The sequence below is a fragment of the Apium graveolens genome, chromosome 5 (genome assembly GCF_009905375.1).
Source record: "Apium graveolens cultivar Ventura chromosome 5, ASM990537v1, whole genome shotgun sequence".
In the NCBI taxonomy this organism is placed as follows: Eukaryota; Viridiplantae; Streptophyta; class Magnoliopsida; order Apiales; family Apiaceae; genus Apium; species Apium graveolens.
Window position 1 is genome coordinate 315,457,690 of NC_133651.1, and position 18,367 is coordinate 315,476,056.

At 35.5% G+C, this 18,367-nt stretch overlaps 1 protein-coding gene and 1 pseudogene across 2 annotated transcripts in view; one reads left to right on the forward strand and one right to left on the reverse strand.

Moving 5' to 3' along the window:
- The window catches only part of LOC141659500 (uncharacterized), a 33,017-nt gene extending 19,997 nt beyond the window's left edge, over nt 1–13,020 (forward strand). The window contains exons 26-35 of one of the 2 annotated variants that reach the window (XM_074466394.1): nt 111–295; nt 6,327–6,662; nt 7,375–7,528; nt 7,615–7,725; nt 9,512–9,679; nt 11,059–11,182; nt 11,708–11,863; nt 11,943–12,046; nt 12,134–12,193; nt 12,480–13,020. In XM_074466394.1, the coding sequence (XP_074322495.1) occupies nt 111–295; nt 6,327–6,662; nt 7,375–7,528; nt 7,615–7,725; nt 9,512–9,679; nt 11,059–11,182; nt 11,708–11,863; nt 11,943–12,046; nt 12,134–12,193; nt 12,480–12,683 (1,602 nt within the window). In that variant the 3' untranslated portion in view covers nt 12,684–13,020. The remainder of the gene's footprint in view (nt 1–110; nt 296–6,326; nt 6,663–7,374; nt 7,529–7,614; nt 7,726–9,511; nt 9,680–11,058; nt 11,183–11,707; nt 11,864–11,942; nt 12,047–12,133; nt 12,194–12,479) is intronic. The other variant, XM_074466396.1, reaches the window with a different exon arrangement.
- Nucleotides 13,021–13,741: 721 nt separating this feature from the next.
- LOC141659501 (7-deoxyloganetin glucosyltransferase-like) lies at nt 13,742–15,980 on the reverse strand (annotated as a pseudogene).
- Between the last annotated feature and the right edge of the window lie 2,387 nt (nt 15,981–18,367).

The window sequence follows — 18,367 nt, forward strand, 5'->3', positions numbered from 1 at the left end:
TGAGACCACACCCGTGGTCATTGTCATATTATTAATCCACTGAATATTATTTTAGCATTTAAATTTATTTTGTTTTATATTATGTTTAACTCACAGTTTTGTTGTCTCAGATGCACGCAGCGAATGTTGGAATACAAACTGAAAAGCTTGAAAATTTACGTATTTCGATTGCCAAAGGTTCTCCAATGTGGGAAACTCTAGATCTGTGTATAGACGTCGTAAATTCCCAAGCACTAGAACAGCTAGTACCTCGTCTCATTCAATTGGTGCGGTCTGGCGTTGGGCTAAATACAAGGTATATAAAAATGTATACAATGTTAAATGGAGAATGGATAGCTTGTCTGAATTAGCACGGTACATGATTAAACATCTCAAAGCATAAGTCCATCTAGTGTCAGTAAAATATAATACAATGCAGTTTTCATGATTTTGTTTATGTTACCGGTTACCACTTGGTCAAGCGGTATTTTCTCACTCCCTTTATGGGACGTTGTGGGTTAGAAGCTTGTGTTCATCTATCAAAACAGAACATTTTGTTTATTTTTTTGCATCACATATCTGTATCATTACGTAACACAAGCTACCAACTACATGTTTTGAGTTGAATAATTTCTTGAGGAATTTTTATTCATGTCATCTGCGGTCACCGAGAAATCTGGATTTTTTTAACGTATTTCCAAATCATCGAAGTAGTGTATCGATTTCATGATTTTTTTAGAATTTTAGGCTCAAGGCCTGTATATTAGAACTTATTTGGCTTTCATGCATGGTCTTTAATCAGTGTATTTGAAGTTTTGTGAGATGTATTGAGAAATGCTTCATCTCTTATGAGAGGCTGAATACAGACATATATACAATACTTCCTATACATCAGTGCCTTGACAGGCTCCTCAAAATCAGGATCTAAATGATTACAAATCTTTCCTAATATAATTAATCTATATCACAGGTAACTAATCTCCTAGGAATAAATTCGACAGCAAGATACAACTAATTATATGCCTAGATTGATTTTCAACACTCCCCCTCAAGCTAGGCGATATATGTTTTCCAAACCAAGCATAGTACTTAGTTCGTTAAGATTGCGTCGAAACAAAGCCTTAGTCAAGATGTCTGCTGCTTGTTGTTTAGATGGAACATAATTGAGTGAAATTATCTTGCTCTCAATCTTCTCATTGATGAAATGCCTGTCGATCTCTACATGCTTAGTTCGATCATGATGGACTGGATTTTTGGCAATTGCAATCGCGGATTGATTGTCACACATGATCTTGATTGAAGTTCCAATCCTAAGATCTTTAAGTAATCTTCGTAACCATATTCCTTCACATATGCCTAAGGCTAAAGCACGAAACTCAGCCTCCGCACTACTGCGTGCCACCACTTTCTGTTTTTTACTGCGCCAAGTCACTAGATTTCCCCAAATAAATTAGCAATACCCAGATGTAGATTTACGGTCGAAAGGGGAACCAGCCCAATCTGCATCAGTATAAACTTTCAAGGACTGGTCTGCTGATTTTCTGAACATAAGTCCTTTACCAGGATCTTTCTTCAAGTATTTAAGGATGCGGTTTACTGCCTCCATGTGATTTACTGACGGGTTGGCAAGAAATTGACTTACAATGCTAACAGCAAAACTTATATCAGGACGCGTATGAGTTAAATATATTAGCTTACCTATTAGGCGTTGGTATCGTCCTTTGTCAGCTGCTAGTTCATCAGTTCGAGGCATTAATTTGGTGTTTGGATCCATAGGAGTTTCAACAGGTTTGCACCCAATCTTTCCCGTCTCACGTAGGAGATCTAGGGTATACTTGCGTTGAGATACTAAGATTCCTTGACTGCTTCGTGCCACTTCCATTCCAAGAAAATATTTCAAAAAACCCAAGTCTTTAATCTCAAATTTCTGGGATAGTAGCATCTTAAGCCTCTTTATTTCTTCTCCATGATTCCCGGTGAGAATTATGTCATCAACATATACAATTAGAACCACGATTCTTCCATCTGTAAAGTGTTTGAGAAATAAAGTATCATCAGCTTGTGTTTTGGAGTATCCATCAGATATAAGGACCTTGGCAAACTTATCAAACCATGCTCTCGAAGACTGTCTAAGTCCGTATATAGTTTTTCTCAGCCTGCAAACTTTACCTTGTGTATATTCAGTCTCAAAGCCACAAGGTACATCCATATAAACTTCCTCCACTAGGTCTCCGTTTAAAAAAGCATTTTTGACGTCAAGCTGGAATAATGGCCAATCCTTGTTGACTGCGATGGATAATAGAACTCGAATTGTGTTAAACTTTGCCACAGGAGCAAAGGTCTCCTGATAATCAATTCCATATGTCTGCGTAAACCCTTTAACCACTAATCGAGCTTTATATCTATCCACACTTCCATCTGCCTTTTGTTTGACTGAGAATATCCATTTACAACCTACTGTCCTCTTTCCAGGAGGTAATGTTGTTAATACCCATGTGCCATTTGTTTCAAGTGCATTATACTCTTCTAAGGTTGCCTTGTGCCACTCTGGAATCTCTAGGGCCTCATAAACTGATTTAGGAATGGTAATCTTGTCTAAGGATGTCACAAATGCCTGAAATTTTGGAGACAAATTGTTGTAGGATATAAAACTGCGAAGTGGATGTTGAGTGCATGATCGAACCCCTTTTCTTTGTGCAATAGGAAGATCCAACTCCGGGTCAAAACCTGGACTTGATTGAGTAATCTGTTGACAACCTGAAACTGATTTTGAATCAGTACTTACCTCGTTTTGTACATTTTCAGGTTCGACTTGGCATATAGGAGTTTCTTGACCTTGCTGATTTTGTACGGGTATGTCACGGGTTTTCCTTCTTTCATAAACTTTTATAGCATCATTAGTAAGAAGGAGATGTTTAGGATATGCAACTGGAGATTGATCGATAACGGAATTTGATGGAGACATATGTTTGTCCAGGTCTGAATTTGGAACCAAAGTTGGGGTTGGAACCAAAGTTGGAATAGCAGGAGAATATATATTGGAGGACTGTGATACCAGATTTGGTTCAATAATTGATGACCAATCCCAATTCTGAAATTCATTTTTGTTGCTCTCCCCCTGAATTCCAGAATTGGAGTAAAATGGAATATTTTCAAAGAAAGTAACATCCATTGTATTATAAAATTTTCTAGTAGCAGGAGAGAAACACTTGTAACCTTTTTGATTGGCTGAATATCCGAGGAGGATACACTTCAATGCACGAGCATCAAGTTTGCTACGAAATTGAGAATGAACGTGAACAAAAGCAGTGCAACCGAATAGTTTGAAAGGAATTTGTGACATTAGATGTGAGTTGGGATATAGACCTTGAAACATTTGTATGGGTGATCTAAAGTTGAGAACACGAGAAGGCATACGATTGATCAAATATGTTGCAGTGAGAATGGCCTCACCCCAGAATTTCTTTGGAACATTGGATTGAAATAGCAAAGATCGGGCAACCTCAAGTACATGACGGTTTTTTCGTTCCGCCACACCGTTTCGTTGTGGTGTGTCGACACAAGAACTCTGTTGAACAATTCCATGGGATCTAAGATAAGGACCAAGGCTTGAATTAAAAAAGTCTTTGGCATTGTCGGTTTTAAGGATTTGAATATTCGTCTTGAATTGATTTTGAATCATGGCATGAAAATTTGGAAATATGTGTTTTGTTTCAGATTTTTCTTTCATCAAAAAAGTCCAACAAAGTCGAGTATGGTCATCAACTAACAATAAAAACCATTGAGCACCAGTCATACTAGGGAAACGGAATGGCCCCCAAATGTCACCGTGAATAAGAGAAAAAGGGTGACTTGGTTTGTATGATCTTGGTGAATATGTGTTTCGAGTGTGCTTTGTAAATTGACAGACTTCACGATGAAACAAATGCGGATTTTTATTGATGAATAAAGATGGATACAAACGTTTCAGACACATAAAATTAGGATGACCTAGGCGAAAATGCCAAATCATAATCTCACTTTCTTTATTCGATGGACTGACAGACTTGAAACTATGACTCAGTGAACCTTGATGACTGGCTGAATGGATTGAAGGAGTATTGATATCTAAGACATAAAGGCCCGCACGAAAATCAGCATTGCCAATCATTCTCCCCGAGCTCAAGTAATGAAAAATACAAGAAGAAGAAAGGAACTTAGTGGTACAATTGAGATCATGATTCAGTTTACTAACAGATATAAGATTGCAATCAAGTTCAGGTACAAATAAGACTGCTTTGAGAGTAAGGGTATTTGAGAGACAAACGGTTCCTGTTCCGACCACTTTGGTGCGGGTACCATTAGCAATACATACTGTTTGAAGGCTGGTACAAGGGGAGTAAGTTGTGAAAAATGATTGGTCACCTGTCATATGGTCGGAGGCTCCCGAATCTACAATCCAAGATGATGAGGATGACTTGGCTGCATGAAGTGCAGAACTGTTGGAGGTTTGAGTATGATAGTTTCCCTTCTGCATGAGTTGCTGAAGAACTTCTAACTGTTCCTTACTAAAAGGAGCAGAATTACTATGTTGAGATGCTCCAGAAATAACAACATTTCCCCTTGCCTCGCGATCCTTGTTTGGCTTCCAATCAGCAGGCTTTCCGTGCAATTTCCAGCATGTTTCCTTTAAATGTCCTGGTCTTCGACAATGATCACACCAAGGGCGACCTTTTCTGCTCCTATTCTCATTGTAGTTCTGAGAATTACTCCGAACAACAAAAGCACCTGAATCTAGATGAGCGTCCTTGATTGTTGTAAAAGCTGGGATTTCAGGAATCGAAGAAGCTTGATGGCCCAACATAACCCTCTTGCGGCTCTCTTCTCTACGCACTTCTGAAAAAACTTCCCGCAGATTTGGTAGAGGCTTAGTACCAAGAATTCTACCCCTTACTTCATCGAGGGATTTGTCAAGCCCCATCAAAAATTTGAAGACCCGTTTGGTCTCCACGATCTTCTTAAAATATGCACGATCTTCAGGACACTTCCATTCATGGATCTCAAATAAGTCTAGTTGTTGCCAGTAACGAGTAAGAGTTGTAAAATAGATCGTCACCGTGTTTTCTCCTTGACGAAGATCTTGAAGAGTACTCTCCACCTGAAAAAGCTCTGCTGTGTTTTCGCTGCTTGAGAATGTTTCTTTTGCTGCTTCCCATATATCTTTTGCTGTGGTGTACAACAAAAAATTTTCTCCAATCTCAGTTGTCATGGAACTAATTAACCAGGACATAACCAGGTTGTTTTCTGCCCTCCAGGTTCTGTATTCAGCATCCTTTGAATTTGGTTTCTGTATATCACCAGTAAGATATTCATCTTTGCCTCGTCCGCTTATGAACATCATCATTGACTGAGACCATTGCAGGTAGTTATGGCCATTTAGTTTGTGAGAGGTGATTGGGACGAGGTTCGTTTATGTGGTAAGTTGAGAGGATGTGAGCCTGTTAGAAGGGGGAGTAGACATAGATGAATTCCCGGAGGTTTGATCGGATTCACCCATAAAGAGCTCACTTCAGTAATGATAAGGATATGAGTATTAGGTTGACAAGAGAGAAAGGCTGGGTTCTTTTAACCTACAGCTCTGATACCATGAAGTTTTGTGAGATGTATTGAGAAATGCTTCATCTCTTATGAGAGGCTGAATACAGACATATATACAATACTTCCTATACATCAGTGCCTTGACAGGCTCCTCAAAATCAGGATCTAAATGATTACAAATCTTTCCTAATATAATTAATCTATATCACAGGTAACTAATCTCCTAGGAATAAATTCGACAGCAAGATACAACTAATTATATGCCTAGATTGATTTTCAACAGTATTAACCATCTAGTATAATCATATGGCATTCATATTTTTCTCATGTAGATGTAGCTTCAATTCTCTGATGTCATGTTCTCATTTGTAAAGCCAAGATCTCAGTCGAATGTTCTTCAAGTATGCAGTTAGCCATTTAGTAAGAAAGAGAGAAGAAGCTCGATCGATTAGGCTTGCTTCACTTAAGTTAAACATGTTACATTAAAAGTAAGCAAATTAGTTACAATAGTAGCTGGAAAAATGCAAGTGTGTGAGAACTGCAAATGTTTTGCTAATTTACAAAGCACTAGCCATAGACAGTGATTTGTTATAAATTGTACTCCATGTTATGGTAAACTAAAGCTTATCATGAATACCGGATGCATCATAAGTGCCTATCTATAGTTCCATGATGTTTAAACGTTTACATATATAAAATTATGTTTTCCTTATTTGTCAAAGAAGATGATAGCTACTTCTGAATCTATTATCATACTATTTTTGGTACAGGGTTGGCGTCGCAAACTTTATAAGCTTGTTAGTGCAGAAAGTTGGCGGTGACATCAAACCATACACAAGCATGCTGTTGAAGCTCTTATTTACAGCTGTCAAGGAGGAGAAAAGTGCTACATCCAAACGTGCCTATGCAAATGCTTGTGCAATAATTTTAAAGTATTCAACTCCCTCCCAGGCCCAAAAGTTGGTTGAAGATACGGTAGCTTTGCATACCGGTGACAGGAATTCTCAAAGTTCCTGTGCACTTCTATTAAAAAGCTACTCATCAACAGCCAGTGATGTTTTGGGCGGATACCAGACTATAATTGTTCCAGTTATCTTTCTATCAAGGTTAGTAGTCAGTACCATGCTTTTCACTGGAATTGTATTTTACCTTTATAATTTTTTGGCAGTAGAGTTAACTGTTATGCTATATAAATTTTGATGCGTCAATTTGATTGATGTGCTATTATTCGACAAATGATAGTACTCACTGGGTTGCAATTTTGTTAAATTCCACAATGCGGTTCCATGTTCACTTCTTAAGATTTGCATTTGTTATTGTCAAGGAGTTACCATGTATGCCTTTATGGCACTGGAAAAGGAAAAGGACAAGGCACCCTGGCCTGGTGCAATGCTCTCTGTTTCATATCTGGTTTAGCCCTTTATGCGCTTTTATGTGGCAAGATTTGTTTTGACCCGACCCATTTTGAGATGTGTCAGAATAACAACTCATTTTGTTTCTGCTGCTTCTCTTTTCTTGTTTTTTTCTTCCTCACTTCTTCATTCCTTTGGTACCTTTATATTTTCCTACTCTTTAATTTCTTTGTCTTACCTTTTCTACTAATTAAATAAGTATTGAATATTTAAGCTTGGTGACACGTAAGCCTCCCGCAGGCTGAATAGGACTGTAGTTTCTTTTTGTTGACCCCTGGCCAGGAGTGCCATTATATTGTAATGCATTAATATAGGCGCTAAACAAAATTATCTATGTTTTTTTTGTCCAGTATCATCTGAGTTTTGTGATTTCGAGATTGTTTTAAATCAAGTTATATTTCTGCAGATTTGAGGATGACAAGAACGTTTCTAGTCTATATGAGGAATTATGGGAGGAGAATATGAGTAGTGAACGAGTTACTCTTCAGTTGTATCTGAATGAAATTGTTACACTGGTGGACGAAGGAGTTACATCTTCATCATGGGCAAGTAAAAAAAAGGTATCTAAATTAACTTTCCCTCCACTTAAAAACCCAATTTTGTTTTCTTTTTTAACTTTACCATCTTATTAATGGTTTTTTTTCAGGCTGGCCTGGCGATTAGTAAACTTTGTGAAGTCTTAGGTGATACATTATCACCAAGTCACCATGTTTTGCTTGCTTCTCTTATGAAGGAAATTCCTGGTCGTTTATGGGAGGTAAAGTATTTTCTTTTGATTTTAATGCAAGCGCTACAAACACAAGAAACTCAAGTTGTTTGTTATGCTCAAATATCTTAAAATGTATATGCAAAGAGAAACTATTAAGAAATGTTGTGTGAACCATGATTTGCATCCAAAACAAGTATCTAATTTAATCTTATTCTTTTACTGTTTCCACTTTCTAGTTCCTAGACAATAGTGAAAATCAGATTTAGGTTAGTAAAAAAATAGGTAAACTAGAGTGTAGACTTATAAAATAAGTGCAGGAGACAGTCCTACCCATTTCCTCTCCATTTGTTTCTGGTATATGTCTTTTGACCGGGAGATTCTGATCTTCCTGCTACACTTGTAATATTTTGATTAGAAGAGTTTATGCTACATTCTGGTGCTTATCTTTATCTCAGTTTGTTTCAGCTTCATCATTTATACAGTGTCAACAACAGTTGTATCTATTAGCAACAAACATTGGGGCCGTTTGGGATTCCTTAAAAAATGTAACTTACAACTTAAAGTCGAAAAGTGTCGAATAAGTGATATGAACATCGTAACTTGTAAATTATTTAGGTGTTTGGATAATTTTACGTATAAGTTATTTATAAGCTGTTAAAGTGTTTTGTAATCATAACTTTTAAGTTATACTTATTTTTTTAAAATAAATCAAGATTTTATTATCTTGACAAAAAAAAGATTTTAATATAATAATTGAATACATGAAAAAAAAATCACATATCTCTATATATTATATTTCCAAACTTAACTTTATTCCACGTATTATGTTCGACTAATGCAATTAATATTGACACACAAATGAGATGGAGGGAATACAGGTTAAGTTATCTTTTGAAAAATTTTGAAATTGAAAACTTAAAAAGTAAAAAAAACACATTAAAATACAAATAACTGAAAATAAACATATTGCATGTGAATTAGGATAAAGATTTAATAATCTAATTAGATACAAGTCAAATTTATGTATTAATGTAATTAAATTTTGAGACGAGATTCATAGCTAAGGTGTTAGTTTTTTTAAACATTTCAGCTAGAATGGAAATGGTGAATGTACACTTCCCCTGCTTTCAACTTATGATCATAAAACAGCAAAATAAGATCATTATGTGATTTACCCAAACACTCGGCTATAAGTATAATCCAGGTTTTTCATCATTTAAGTGGAAAATGACATCTCCCAAACAGCCACATTATCTTCTGGTCACGAAGCTTTCAATGCACAGAATATTGTCAAGTCATTCGTAAATGCCATGAAACAAATAAACGGGCGATTTTTAAAAACAATAAGCATATTTCTATATTTATATCTGTTATTGTCATTGTTTATCCGAAAAAGGGAAAGGGGGCATACTCAGCAGCTATCCCACTTTGAGCGGGCTCTGAGGAGGGTAGGATGTGCGCAGGCTTACCCCCACTCAAGAGAGTATAGAAGTTGTTTCCAGAAATTGACCCGCAGCATACTGGATAAGGAATTGAACCCATGAAGATTATGGGTCGGGAACCTAACAATTGGGCCAACTCAACATACCTTGTCTTCTTAAATGCTCAAAGTCCCAACACCTAACAATTTCTTCATAAATTTATCTCTGATTAAGTTGGCTGAGCAGCCTACTTTATCAAATGAGAAGGAAACATAATAAAAAGCTTCTTGCTTTGCTGCCCTTGTGTATGTAGTTCTTGTTGTCTGTTCAAATTGGAGGCTGTTATGTGTTTATGTAATTAGTATCTTTTTCATTTTTCTATAGTTACTCAATAAAATTAGTTGGCTTGACAGGGAAAGGATGCTTTATTATGTGCTTTGTCAGCTCTTTGTACCTCTTGCCATATCGCAATCATAAATTCAGATCCTGCAGCATCAGATGCAATTTTAAGCTTGGTATCTTCTGCATGTAGAAAGAAAGACAAGAAATATAGTGAGACAGCTTTTTGCTGTCTAGAGCAGGTAAAATTATACTGCTTTTGAAGTATGTACTTGTACTGTATCTTGTTTGGTAATTGTATTGTGTGAATTGATATTTTTTTTCTCCCTTGGTATGATCCCTATTTAGAGAACTTTTGTTAATATTATATTATAAAAATATTACTTAAAAGTAGTTGTTCAAGGAGACCTAATCTTATTTGCTAAATTTAATCTACTTGTATCCCCATACTCTCGTTTAAGAACTACAAATGGAAAAGAAGAAGAAGCTCATCTGCCAATCAACCAAAATAATAAGAAACTAAAGAACTAACGGAAAGAGGGAGGTATAAAAATTTAAGCAACATAAGTTCCAAGACAAGATAAGCATGGACCATGGGCGGTAATGAATGCAACTGCATTGCTGCCTTCAGTCCTGAGAGGGCAGCCAAGGATACTTCTTATGACCTTTGTTTGATAGTTTCTCTTTTAGAGAAGAGAAGATGCTCTTGATAAATGAAGTAGATTCCAATGGATGAAATATCATCCTTTGAGATAACAATTTAGTTATTAATGTAGTTCTGCATCAAAACTTTGAACCTCCGATAGCAAAAAGGAAACTTTATCTTCTCCTTTACGTAAATATGAGAACTTGGTACCTGTTATCTACTTCCTTTAACCTCAGATAGCAGCTTTTCTAGAGTTTGACTCTTGTTCGAAAATATTTGATTTTCTTTCATTTTCATAGTGCATTTAATGCTAGATTACCAACTATATCCCCTAGGTAAATTAATGGCGTCTTTAATCTGGATGGCAAGTGTGTTTGACTACTAGGGGTAATCTTGTAAAACTAACAATTAATTATGTCAACATTTGAGATAATTAATCAGATTTTGACATGTGGTGCAACAAATTTTAAATGCAAATATTTGATAACAAACGTAGCAACCCATTGCACTCAGCATTAACATGCTACATTTCATGTGCTGTTCTGTCTTGTCTCTTCCGTCTATCATTGTAATGTTTTTAAAGTACTTTGTTTTATGAGATGTAGCTATTTTGTGTTCAAGATGTGTGTTTTATTTATATATCTTTTAAAGTTATATAGTCCAGAACGTTTTTTATAATATGTTCAAGATGTATGTTTCATTTATATATATCTTATAAAAGTTGTGTAGTCTACATGTTACGTTAAGATATTATATGATCTGGATTAATCCTCCTCTGGCACCTTGAGATTCAGGATAACTAGTAACCTGACAGAAATTATTATATTGCTAATGAGGATTGTATTTCTCTCTAGTATGATGCTTCCCAGTGTAGCTGGCTTTATTGAGCATCCCTTTAAATTTTATGGGGCTTATGCAGGTTTTGCTCTTGGTTTCATACTTTGACATTTTAATTTCTTTTACTTGCCTATTCAGATTATCAAAGCCTTCAATAATCCAGACTTCTTCAATATTGTCTCTCCAATGCTGTTTGAGATGTGCAATTCAACTATTGTCCATTCCAGCCTAGTAACTTCAAGCAATAACATTGTCAAAGAAGGTAAAGTCCACAGATTAGATGGCAATAGCATCAACTGACTTTTTTACCCTTTGTAGTGTTTTGATATTACCCTTTGTAGTGTATAGATGTATAAATTGAGAGCAAATATTTTTTTTGTTAAAATTAGCAGATGTCTAATTGAGAGGCAAATTGAAACAGTACAGAGTTCAGGGCACTAAATATATATATGGAAATCTTTGAAGCAGAAATTAAACTATAGGGAATATCCAAAAAAAATAGGAAAAAGAGGGTCTGCAGCTCTCATGATGTTTGTATAATTTGAACTCGGGCTTCTTTTTTATATTTGACCGCTGATGTGTAACACTGCATGTAGCTATAAAGTCTTGTAATGGAATCTAAATTATGTTATCTTTTGGTCTCTGGACAAATTTGTGGTTCGATATGATCATATGAGAGATCAATTGATTGAATATCCAGGAATCTGCCAGTTTTTAGAATAGTATACTAAAATGTGCTAAAAAGGAGTAGTAATTATAGCTTCTTGTTGATCTAAATATTTTGCAGAAACGGATGGAAAGAAAGATGTTGTCCCACATGATAAAGTTATGAACTGCATCCAGTCTTGCATCCATGTGGCTCATGTTACTGACATTATTGAACAGCGTCAGAACTTGCTTCACGCGCTTTCAATTTCACTGGCTCCAAGTGTTCTTTGGACAGGTTATTTTCATAATTCTGTTTTTCAAGTCTATTAACCTCATCTACGAGTTTTCTCACTGTTTGTTTCTGTCGTGGGCAGTTAAAATGTCGGTCTTTTCATCAATAAAAGAATTATGCTCCAAACTTCGTAGTGATTCAGTAGAAATTTCTCAACATGTTAGAATGGCAGCTTTTATTCACGAGGTACTATCAAATGGCACAGTTCTGTCTCAAACTTTCATTCAGTTTACAAGTAAAAACTTTAATCCACAAATTTTGTCTCCTCTCCAGCTATTTCTATCTATTTCTCCTAAGGTGGTCAAATGCATCTCGACTGTTAAGATTGGGCATGTATGTCAGCCTCTTCAACATTTGTTATAAATAAACATTTTCTACTTTATTCTGTTGTACATTTTAACATGGTACATGTCATTTCCTTGCTTTGGCTTTTATTTTTCGTGGCTGATTTTGTCATTCTTAATTTTATATCTTACCTGAAAACTGGTCAACCATTTAATTAGGAATGTATACACTTGGTCCTGTTTTATTTCTCACTAAATTTAGGACCTATGACATTAGACAGTATGATCTATGTTTAATATTCATCTGAATACATATCTTTATCCTTTGTTATTAGGTGCATGTTGCGGCCGCGGAGTGTCTTCTGGAAATCACCTCGTTGCTAGAATCGCTTCCAACAATTCAGTCGATAGAAATTGGGTTCAAGAGTGAGCTTTACCATCAGTATGAAACAGAAAAAAATCAAGAGGCTAAGTCTATACTGAAGAAATGCATGGAAATCATTCAAAGCTTGGAAGAGAAAAGTCTACAAAAGTCATAGTCAGATTTGAATCGGAATCATGATCACGTTACATATATAGCATACTCTAATCATAAATTCCGATGTCTTCACTCTTCTGGGATCTACATCTAACCGTTCTCATCGTGTTCTTGTAAATTTTTTTGATACTTCCTATATATTCATTCTGAAATATAGATAGTTGCAAAAGATAGATTTTAGATGTGCAAGTCTAAAAATCCTAAAAAAATTGGGGGTTGCCCAAATGTCACAATTTGAGGGTGATTGACCCTCAATGTCACTTTGGAAAAATATGGCCCCAAATGTCATAATTTCGTATCATGTTTTTCTTTTTAATGAAAAACAGAGTTGCGTGTTCCGTTTTGAATTTTTTTCAATTTTTTTTTTACTGAAAACGCAACTTCAAAATTCATGTTTAGGGGGCAAAATGCAACCTCAAGATTAGTTTTTCATATTAACTCATTTTGGATTTGTATTTTGAATTTTTTTCGCATCCTGAGAGAAACGGTTGGAAATTGCGTTTTAACGAAAAATTAAGTTTGAAACCCCGTTTTTATAACCATTAACTAAAGATGATAATGCATTTTTGACCAAAACAATTTCTAAAATTGCGTTTTCATTAAAAACACAGTTTGAAATCACATTTTTTAATAAAAACACAAAACGAAATTGCGTTTTTCTTTTTTTTTTGAAAAAAAAAGATAGAGTTTACTGATCGCATTTACAAAAACATAACTTCAAGTTGCGTTTTGTTATAGAAAAACTCAACACGAAATTGCATTTTCATTTATTTTTAAAAAATTCAACGAAACCATGTTTTAACCCCAAATAGTGACATTTGAGTAGGGGAGAGCATGGTTCGGTTCGGTTCGGTTCGGTTTTTGGATAAAACTGGAACCGAAACCGAAGATCTTCGGTTTTAAAAATCGAAAACCGCAACCGCAACCGTATTACCGGTTTCGGTTCGGTTTTAATCGGTTCAATTTTAGTCGATTTTTACCGGTTTCGGTTCGATTTCGGTTTCGTTTCGATTTTTCTGCTCAGCCCTACATTTGAGACCTTTTTTCAAAAATTGTAGCTAAAGACAAACAAAATAAAATTAATTATTAATTATTGGCTTTGAGTTTAAAATTGTAATGTGTTTTTTTTTCTAGTTGAAACTTGGTGTTGCTGTTTCAATGGAGCTCAGCAATTTCATAGACTTCCAAGATTAAAGCTTTGGCAGAGAAACAGATGAAATTGTGAAGCTCTAGTTCGTCAAAAGAACAACTAGTTTATCCAAATTACGCAATGATGAGCCATCAGGACCACAAGCCATTTCTGCCATTTTCTTCCACTGCAGAGCCTTGCTCTTCATCCTCTTACCCTCCAGTCCATCCATCAACAGTCTAACAAGCTTCTCTACATCATCTCTGTTTGCATCGTTACGAATCTCCATCCCACACTCCCATTCGGTACACAAGAACCTACAGTTTGTTTGCTGGTCTCCAAAAAATGGCAAACAGAGCATTGGCACGCCAGCTGATAAGCTCTCGATGATCGAGTTCCAGCCTCCATGTGTCAAAAACCCTCCCACTGACACATGGTTGATGACTTCCTCTTGCGGGCACCAGCTTGCAATGAAGCCTCTCTCCTTAATGGTCTCCATAAATTCGACTCCCAAAGTAGTCTTGGACTCGCCAACAATCAGATCAGGCCGGATTATCCATAAGAAGTAGCGGTTGCTATTACAAAGCCCCCAGCCAAACTCCACCAATTGTTCTGCAGACATAACTGTTACGCTTCCAAAGTTCACGTAAATGACAGAGTTTGCTTCCTTAGAGTCTAGCCATTGGAGACAAGTGTGTTCCTCCTCCCACAGACTGTATCCAATGGCCTTAACTTGCTCAGCCTTTTCATTCTGTATCTGGTTCAGGAGCAACTGTTGAGGGCCTATTGTACATACATTAGGAAACATTGATGAGATGACATTCACAAGTTCTGGCTCCAAATCGTCGAAGGTATGAAATACATTCCCTGTGGCATTACTTGCTCTCTTAGTAGCTTCTGATATGTAGTTGACAATTAAATCGTTTGCATCCGTGGTCCGGACATAGCTAGGGAGATCCCTTAAGCAAATATGTGGCATTCCTGGAATCCAGTCTATGATGGTGTCTAAATATCCATTTGTTAGGTAACTATCATCTGTCCTGAGCAAAGAACCAGGTGAGATTCATATAACTTGTGGGTTAAATATCAAAGTGGTCACTCAACTGAAGGTCATATATCAGCTTAATCATTAAACTTAATGAAGTATCATTTGAATCATTAAAGTTATAATAAATATCAAACAGATACCTCAAAATATGTGTTCGAGAATTAAAATTTATTTTATGAAGTTTTATATATTTTTCTTGAATTCTATTACAACTAAATGAAAATGTATGAATTTTAGTATTTTATAAAATATAGTATGATTTTTAAAAATTTATCTAAAAATCTCGAAAAAGTATCTAAAATACTAGGAATTTGTAACTTTTCGTTTGGTTGTAATAGAATTTTAAAAAATATTTAGAACTCAATAAAATAAAATTTAATCCTCGAGCACATATTTTGAGGTATCTATTTGATATTTATCATGACTTTAGTGATCCAAGTGATATTATGTTAAGTTTGATGATTAAACTGATATATAACTACTTTGATATTTAACCCTATAACTTCTTATATTTATTATTTAATCATATTTAACCTCTAATCGACAAAGTAATGACATGGTTTAGTTTTATAATAACCCAAAATTGTAAAAGAAAGAAACCATACCTTTCAATGGTATAAGACCTTTGTCAAGAAGATTGTGAAACTGATAAAATCCCATAAATGCACAAGCAGAAACTGTCCAAAGCAAAACTATAGGTACTCCCAGTGAATGTGCAGAGCATCAGCTGTGAATGGCATGAAGCCATCGGACAGGATGGAAGTGACCGTATGGTTTCCTTCATTGAGTTTTGCAAGGAGATTCTGAAACGGAGGCAACATCTTATTTTCAATGATGGAAAGGCAAAGTGCAGCAATGTCTTGGGTTGCATCGGGATTTGATGGAGGGAGTCCATCAGGGATTGTCTCGAATCTGAAACCAGGCAGGGCATCTAGAGATTCAAGTAATCCTAGTTTAAGGAAGCGTTTGTGATTGAACTCTGTGTTCACAAATGTAATGGAAATGCCTTTGCTGTAGAGGAGCTTTGCCATCTTCATCATTGCCTTTATATGGCTTTGAGTTGGGGAAGGTATGCAAACTACATGAACCTGCTTTGCTGCTGATCTTGCTAGTGATTCCATACCCTTTTTCTGTTTCATACCAGATATTCAAAATTACTCTACTTCTGAGGATTCTGATCTCAAGATCATGAAATGTTTTCAGTTGACTTAATAACATAATGGACTATAAAGAAACATGAAGTTACTTTAGGCTTAAGACAGAACTAAAATATAACAAAGTTGACTGGTGTTATTGAGCAAAAGAAAAGATAATATGTAAGCAATTCAAAGGATCTAGATGGTTCAAATTTCATACAAAGTCTTAGGGTGGAATTAAAATAACAAGAAGACTGTTGTGGTGCTTAGAACAGCATATCAAAGTAGGAAAACATAACAACAATTTAGAGGAGAATGTGTAGCATCCTAAAAAGGTAAGACTACCTGCTTGTGAGAGAGAGAGAGAGTCCTTACCAGAGAGAGAGAGAGAGAAAGTCCTCACCAGAGAGAGAGAAATTTATACAAGTGAGAGAGAGAGAGAGAGTCCTTACCAGAGAGAGAGAGAGAAATTTATACAAGTGAGAGAGAGAGATTAAAACTACACAAAGTCCTTACCAGAAAGAGAGAGAGAGATTTATATAAGTGAAAGTGTTAGTACTACATGACCTACATGTGATGCAAGGAACAATGGACCAAAATGTCATTTTTGAGCGTTAAATGGTCCAAAATGTCATTTTTGAAAATAATGGCCCAAAATATCACTTTATAACGGTACTTCGCTTTACGTTTTGTTTTGCAAAATGGTACATGGTGTTCCGTTTTGGTACTTTATTTATATTTTTTAATTTTTTTATAATGTGCAAAACGTTAGTTGAAGTAATGTTTTGGCTCAAAACGGTACATCATATAGCGTTTTATACCAAAACAGTACTTTATCTACCGTTTTGCGAGTAAAAAAAAATTAAAATGTCAAAACGTTACACGAAATACCGTTTTATATCTTTTGCATAAACGTTACACGATATACCATTTTGAAGTGATATTTAAGGTCATTTTTAACCCCCAAGTGACATTTAGGGTCACCCCAATGCAAGTAATACCTCTGTTAAAATGAGAGTTGGAGATCACAGATTTACAGTAGTAGACCAAGGAATGAATGATCAAGAACTGGATATTCTTTAAAAACTTGAGTTCGAGGGGATCAAAATGCAAGTTTTTATATATATTCTTTAACTAATTAGTCTGTGCCTGTGTGTTGCGTGTTAATATTCTCTAACTAAGTCTGTGATTGTACTTAAAGACCCATGCGTGTATTAATTGGTATTTAATCTTTTAATCACTCCCACTTTCAGATAATCCTACTTTTCATAATTATTTACTACTCTCTCTACCACTAAAAACGTTTCACTTTTCATCGTTAATATCTTTAAATTCGTATTAGTATTAAATATAAAAATTTCACTGTATTAAAGTACTGATAAATACGAATTCAACGAGATCACTCATGACTATGTTTGATATTATAGATTAGACGTAAATTAGTAGTCAATCGCTTACCGTGAACAGTACCAAAAGTCAAAAGAGGAAACGTATATTGGGACGGAGGGAGTACTATCTAGTATCTATAATCATTTCATTACTTCAATATGTACATAAAAACTGAAAATTATCAATGAACTCAAAGACCCTCAGAAATTTTTATTTGTATTTTGTTATAATATGCAATGATAAATATATGATCGTGTAACATGTACAAACTCAATTTTAGAACATGCACGTGCTTTGCACTAGCTCAGAAGGCAGTTTTAAACTATTAAGTTATCGGTAATCTTGTCGAGTTCACTAAATATGCTCCATATGTAATCAAAAGGAATAAATGGTCCGGTTGTAGAAGCAACCATAAATGATTTTTCAGTGATGGATGGTTTTTAAACAAGTCAAAGCCAGCAGAGGAGAGGACATACACTAAACTACAAACTACTAGTTATAAATGAGTGGACTAAACAACCTTAGTACACATTTGTCCTGCCCTTGGCCCTCGGGTAGGAGGATCGAATGAAAAAGAAATGGATAAGATTTTTCGATCATTTCATTGCTTCATTTTGTTGAGATGATGATGATAAGAAAATACTGTTTATTGTTGAGCCTCATAACTCTCTTTCTTCCCTGTACTCTTCTCCCTTTCCTATCCAAGGTCAAGTTCCGTTTGAGCAGAAATGGAGTGCGTGATTGAGTTGTAAGATGGGCTTTTGCAAAATCGAACTGAAGGGGGTGCCGTCCCCGCGGTCACTCCAGCGTAAAAATAAGAAAAGGATTTCTTGAAAATGAAGAAGAAGGATGAGCTATTCAAATATGTATATCAGTGGTGTGTGTATGTGTGTAGAGAGTTTTTTGGGCCTTTTATAGACTCCCAATTTAGGGTTTTGAGGATTTGTACCTTTTCATTCTAGTCATTGGTAAATCTTAGTTGG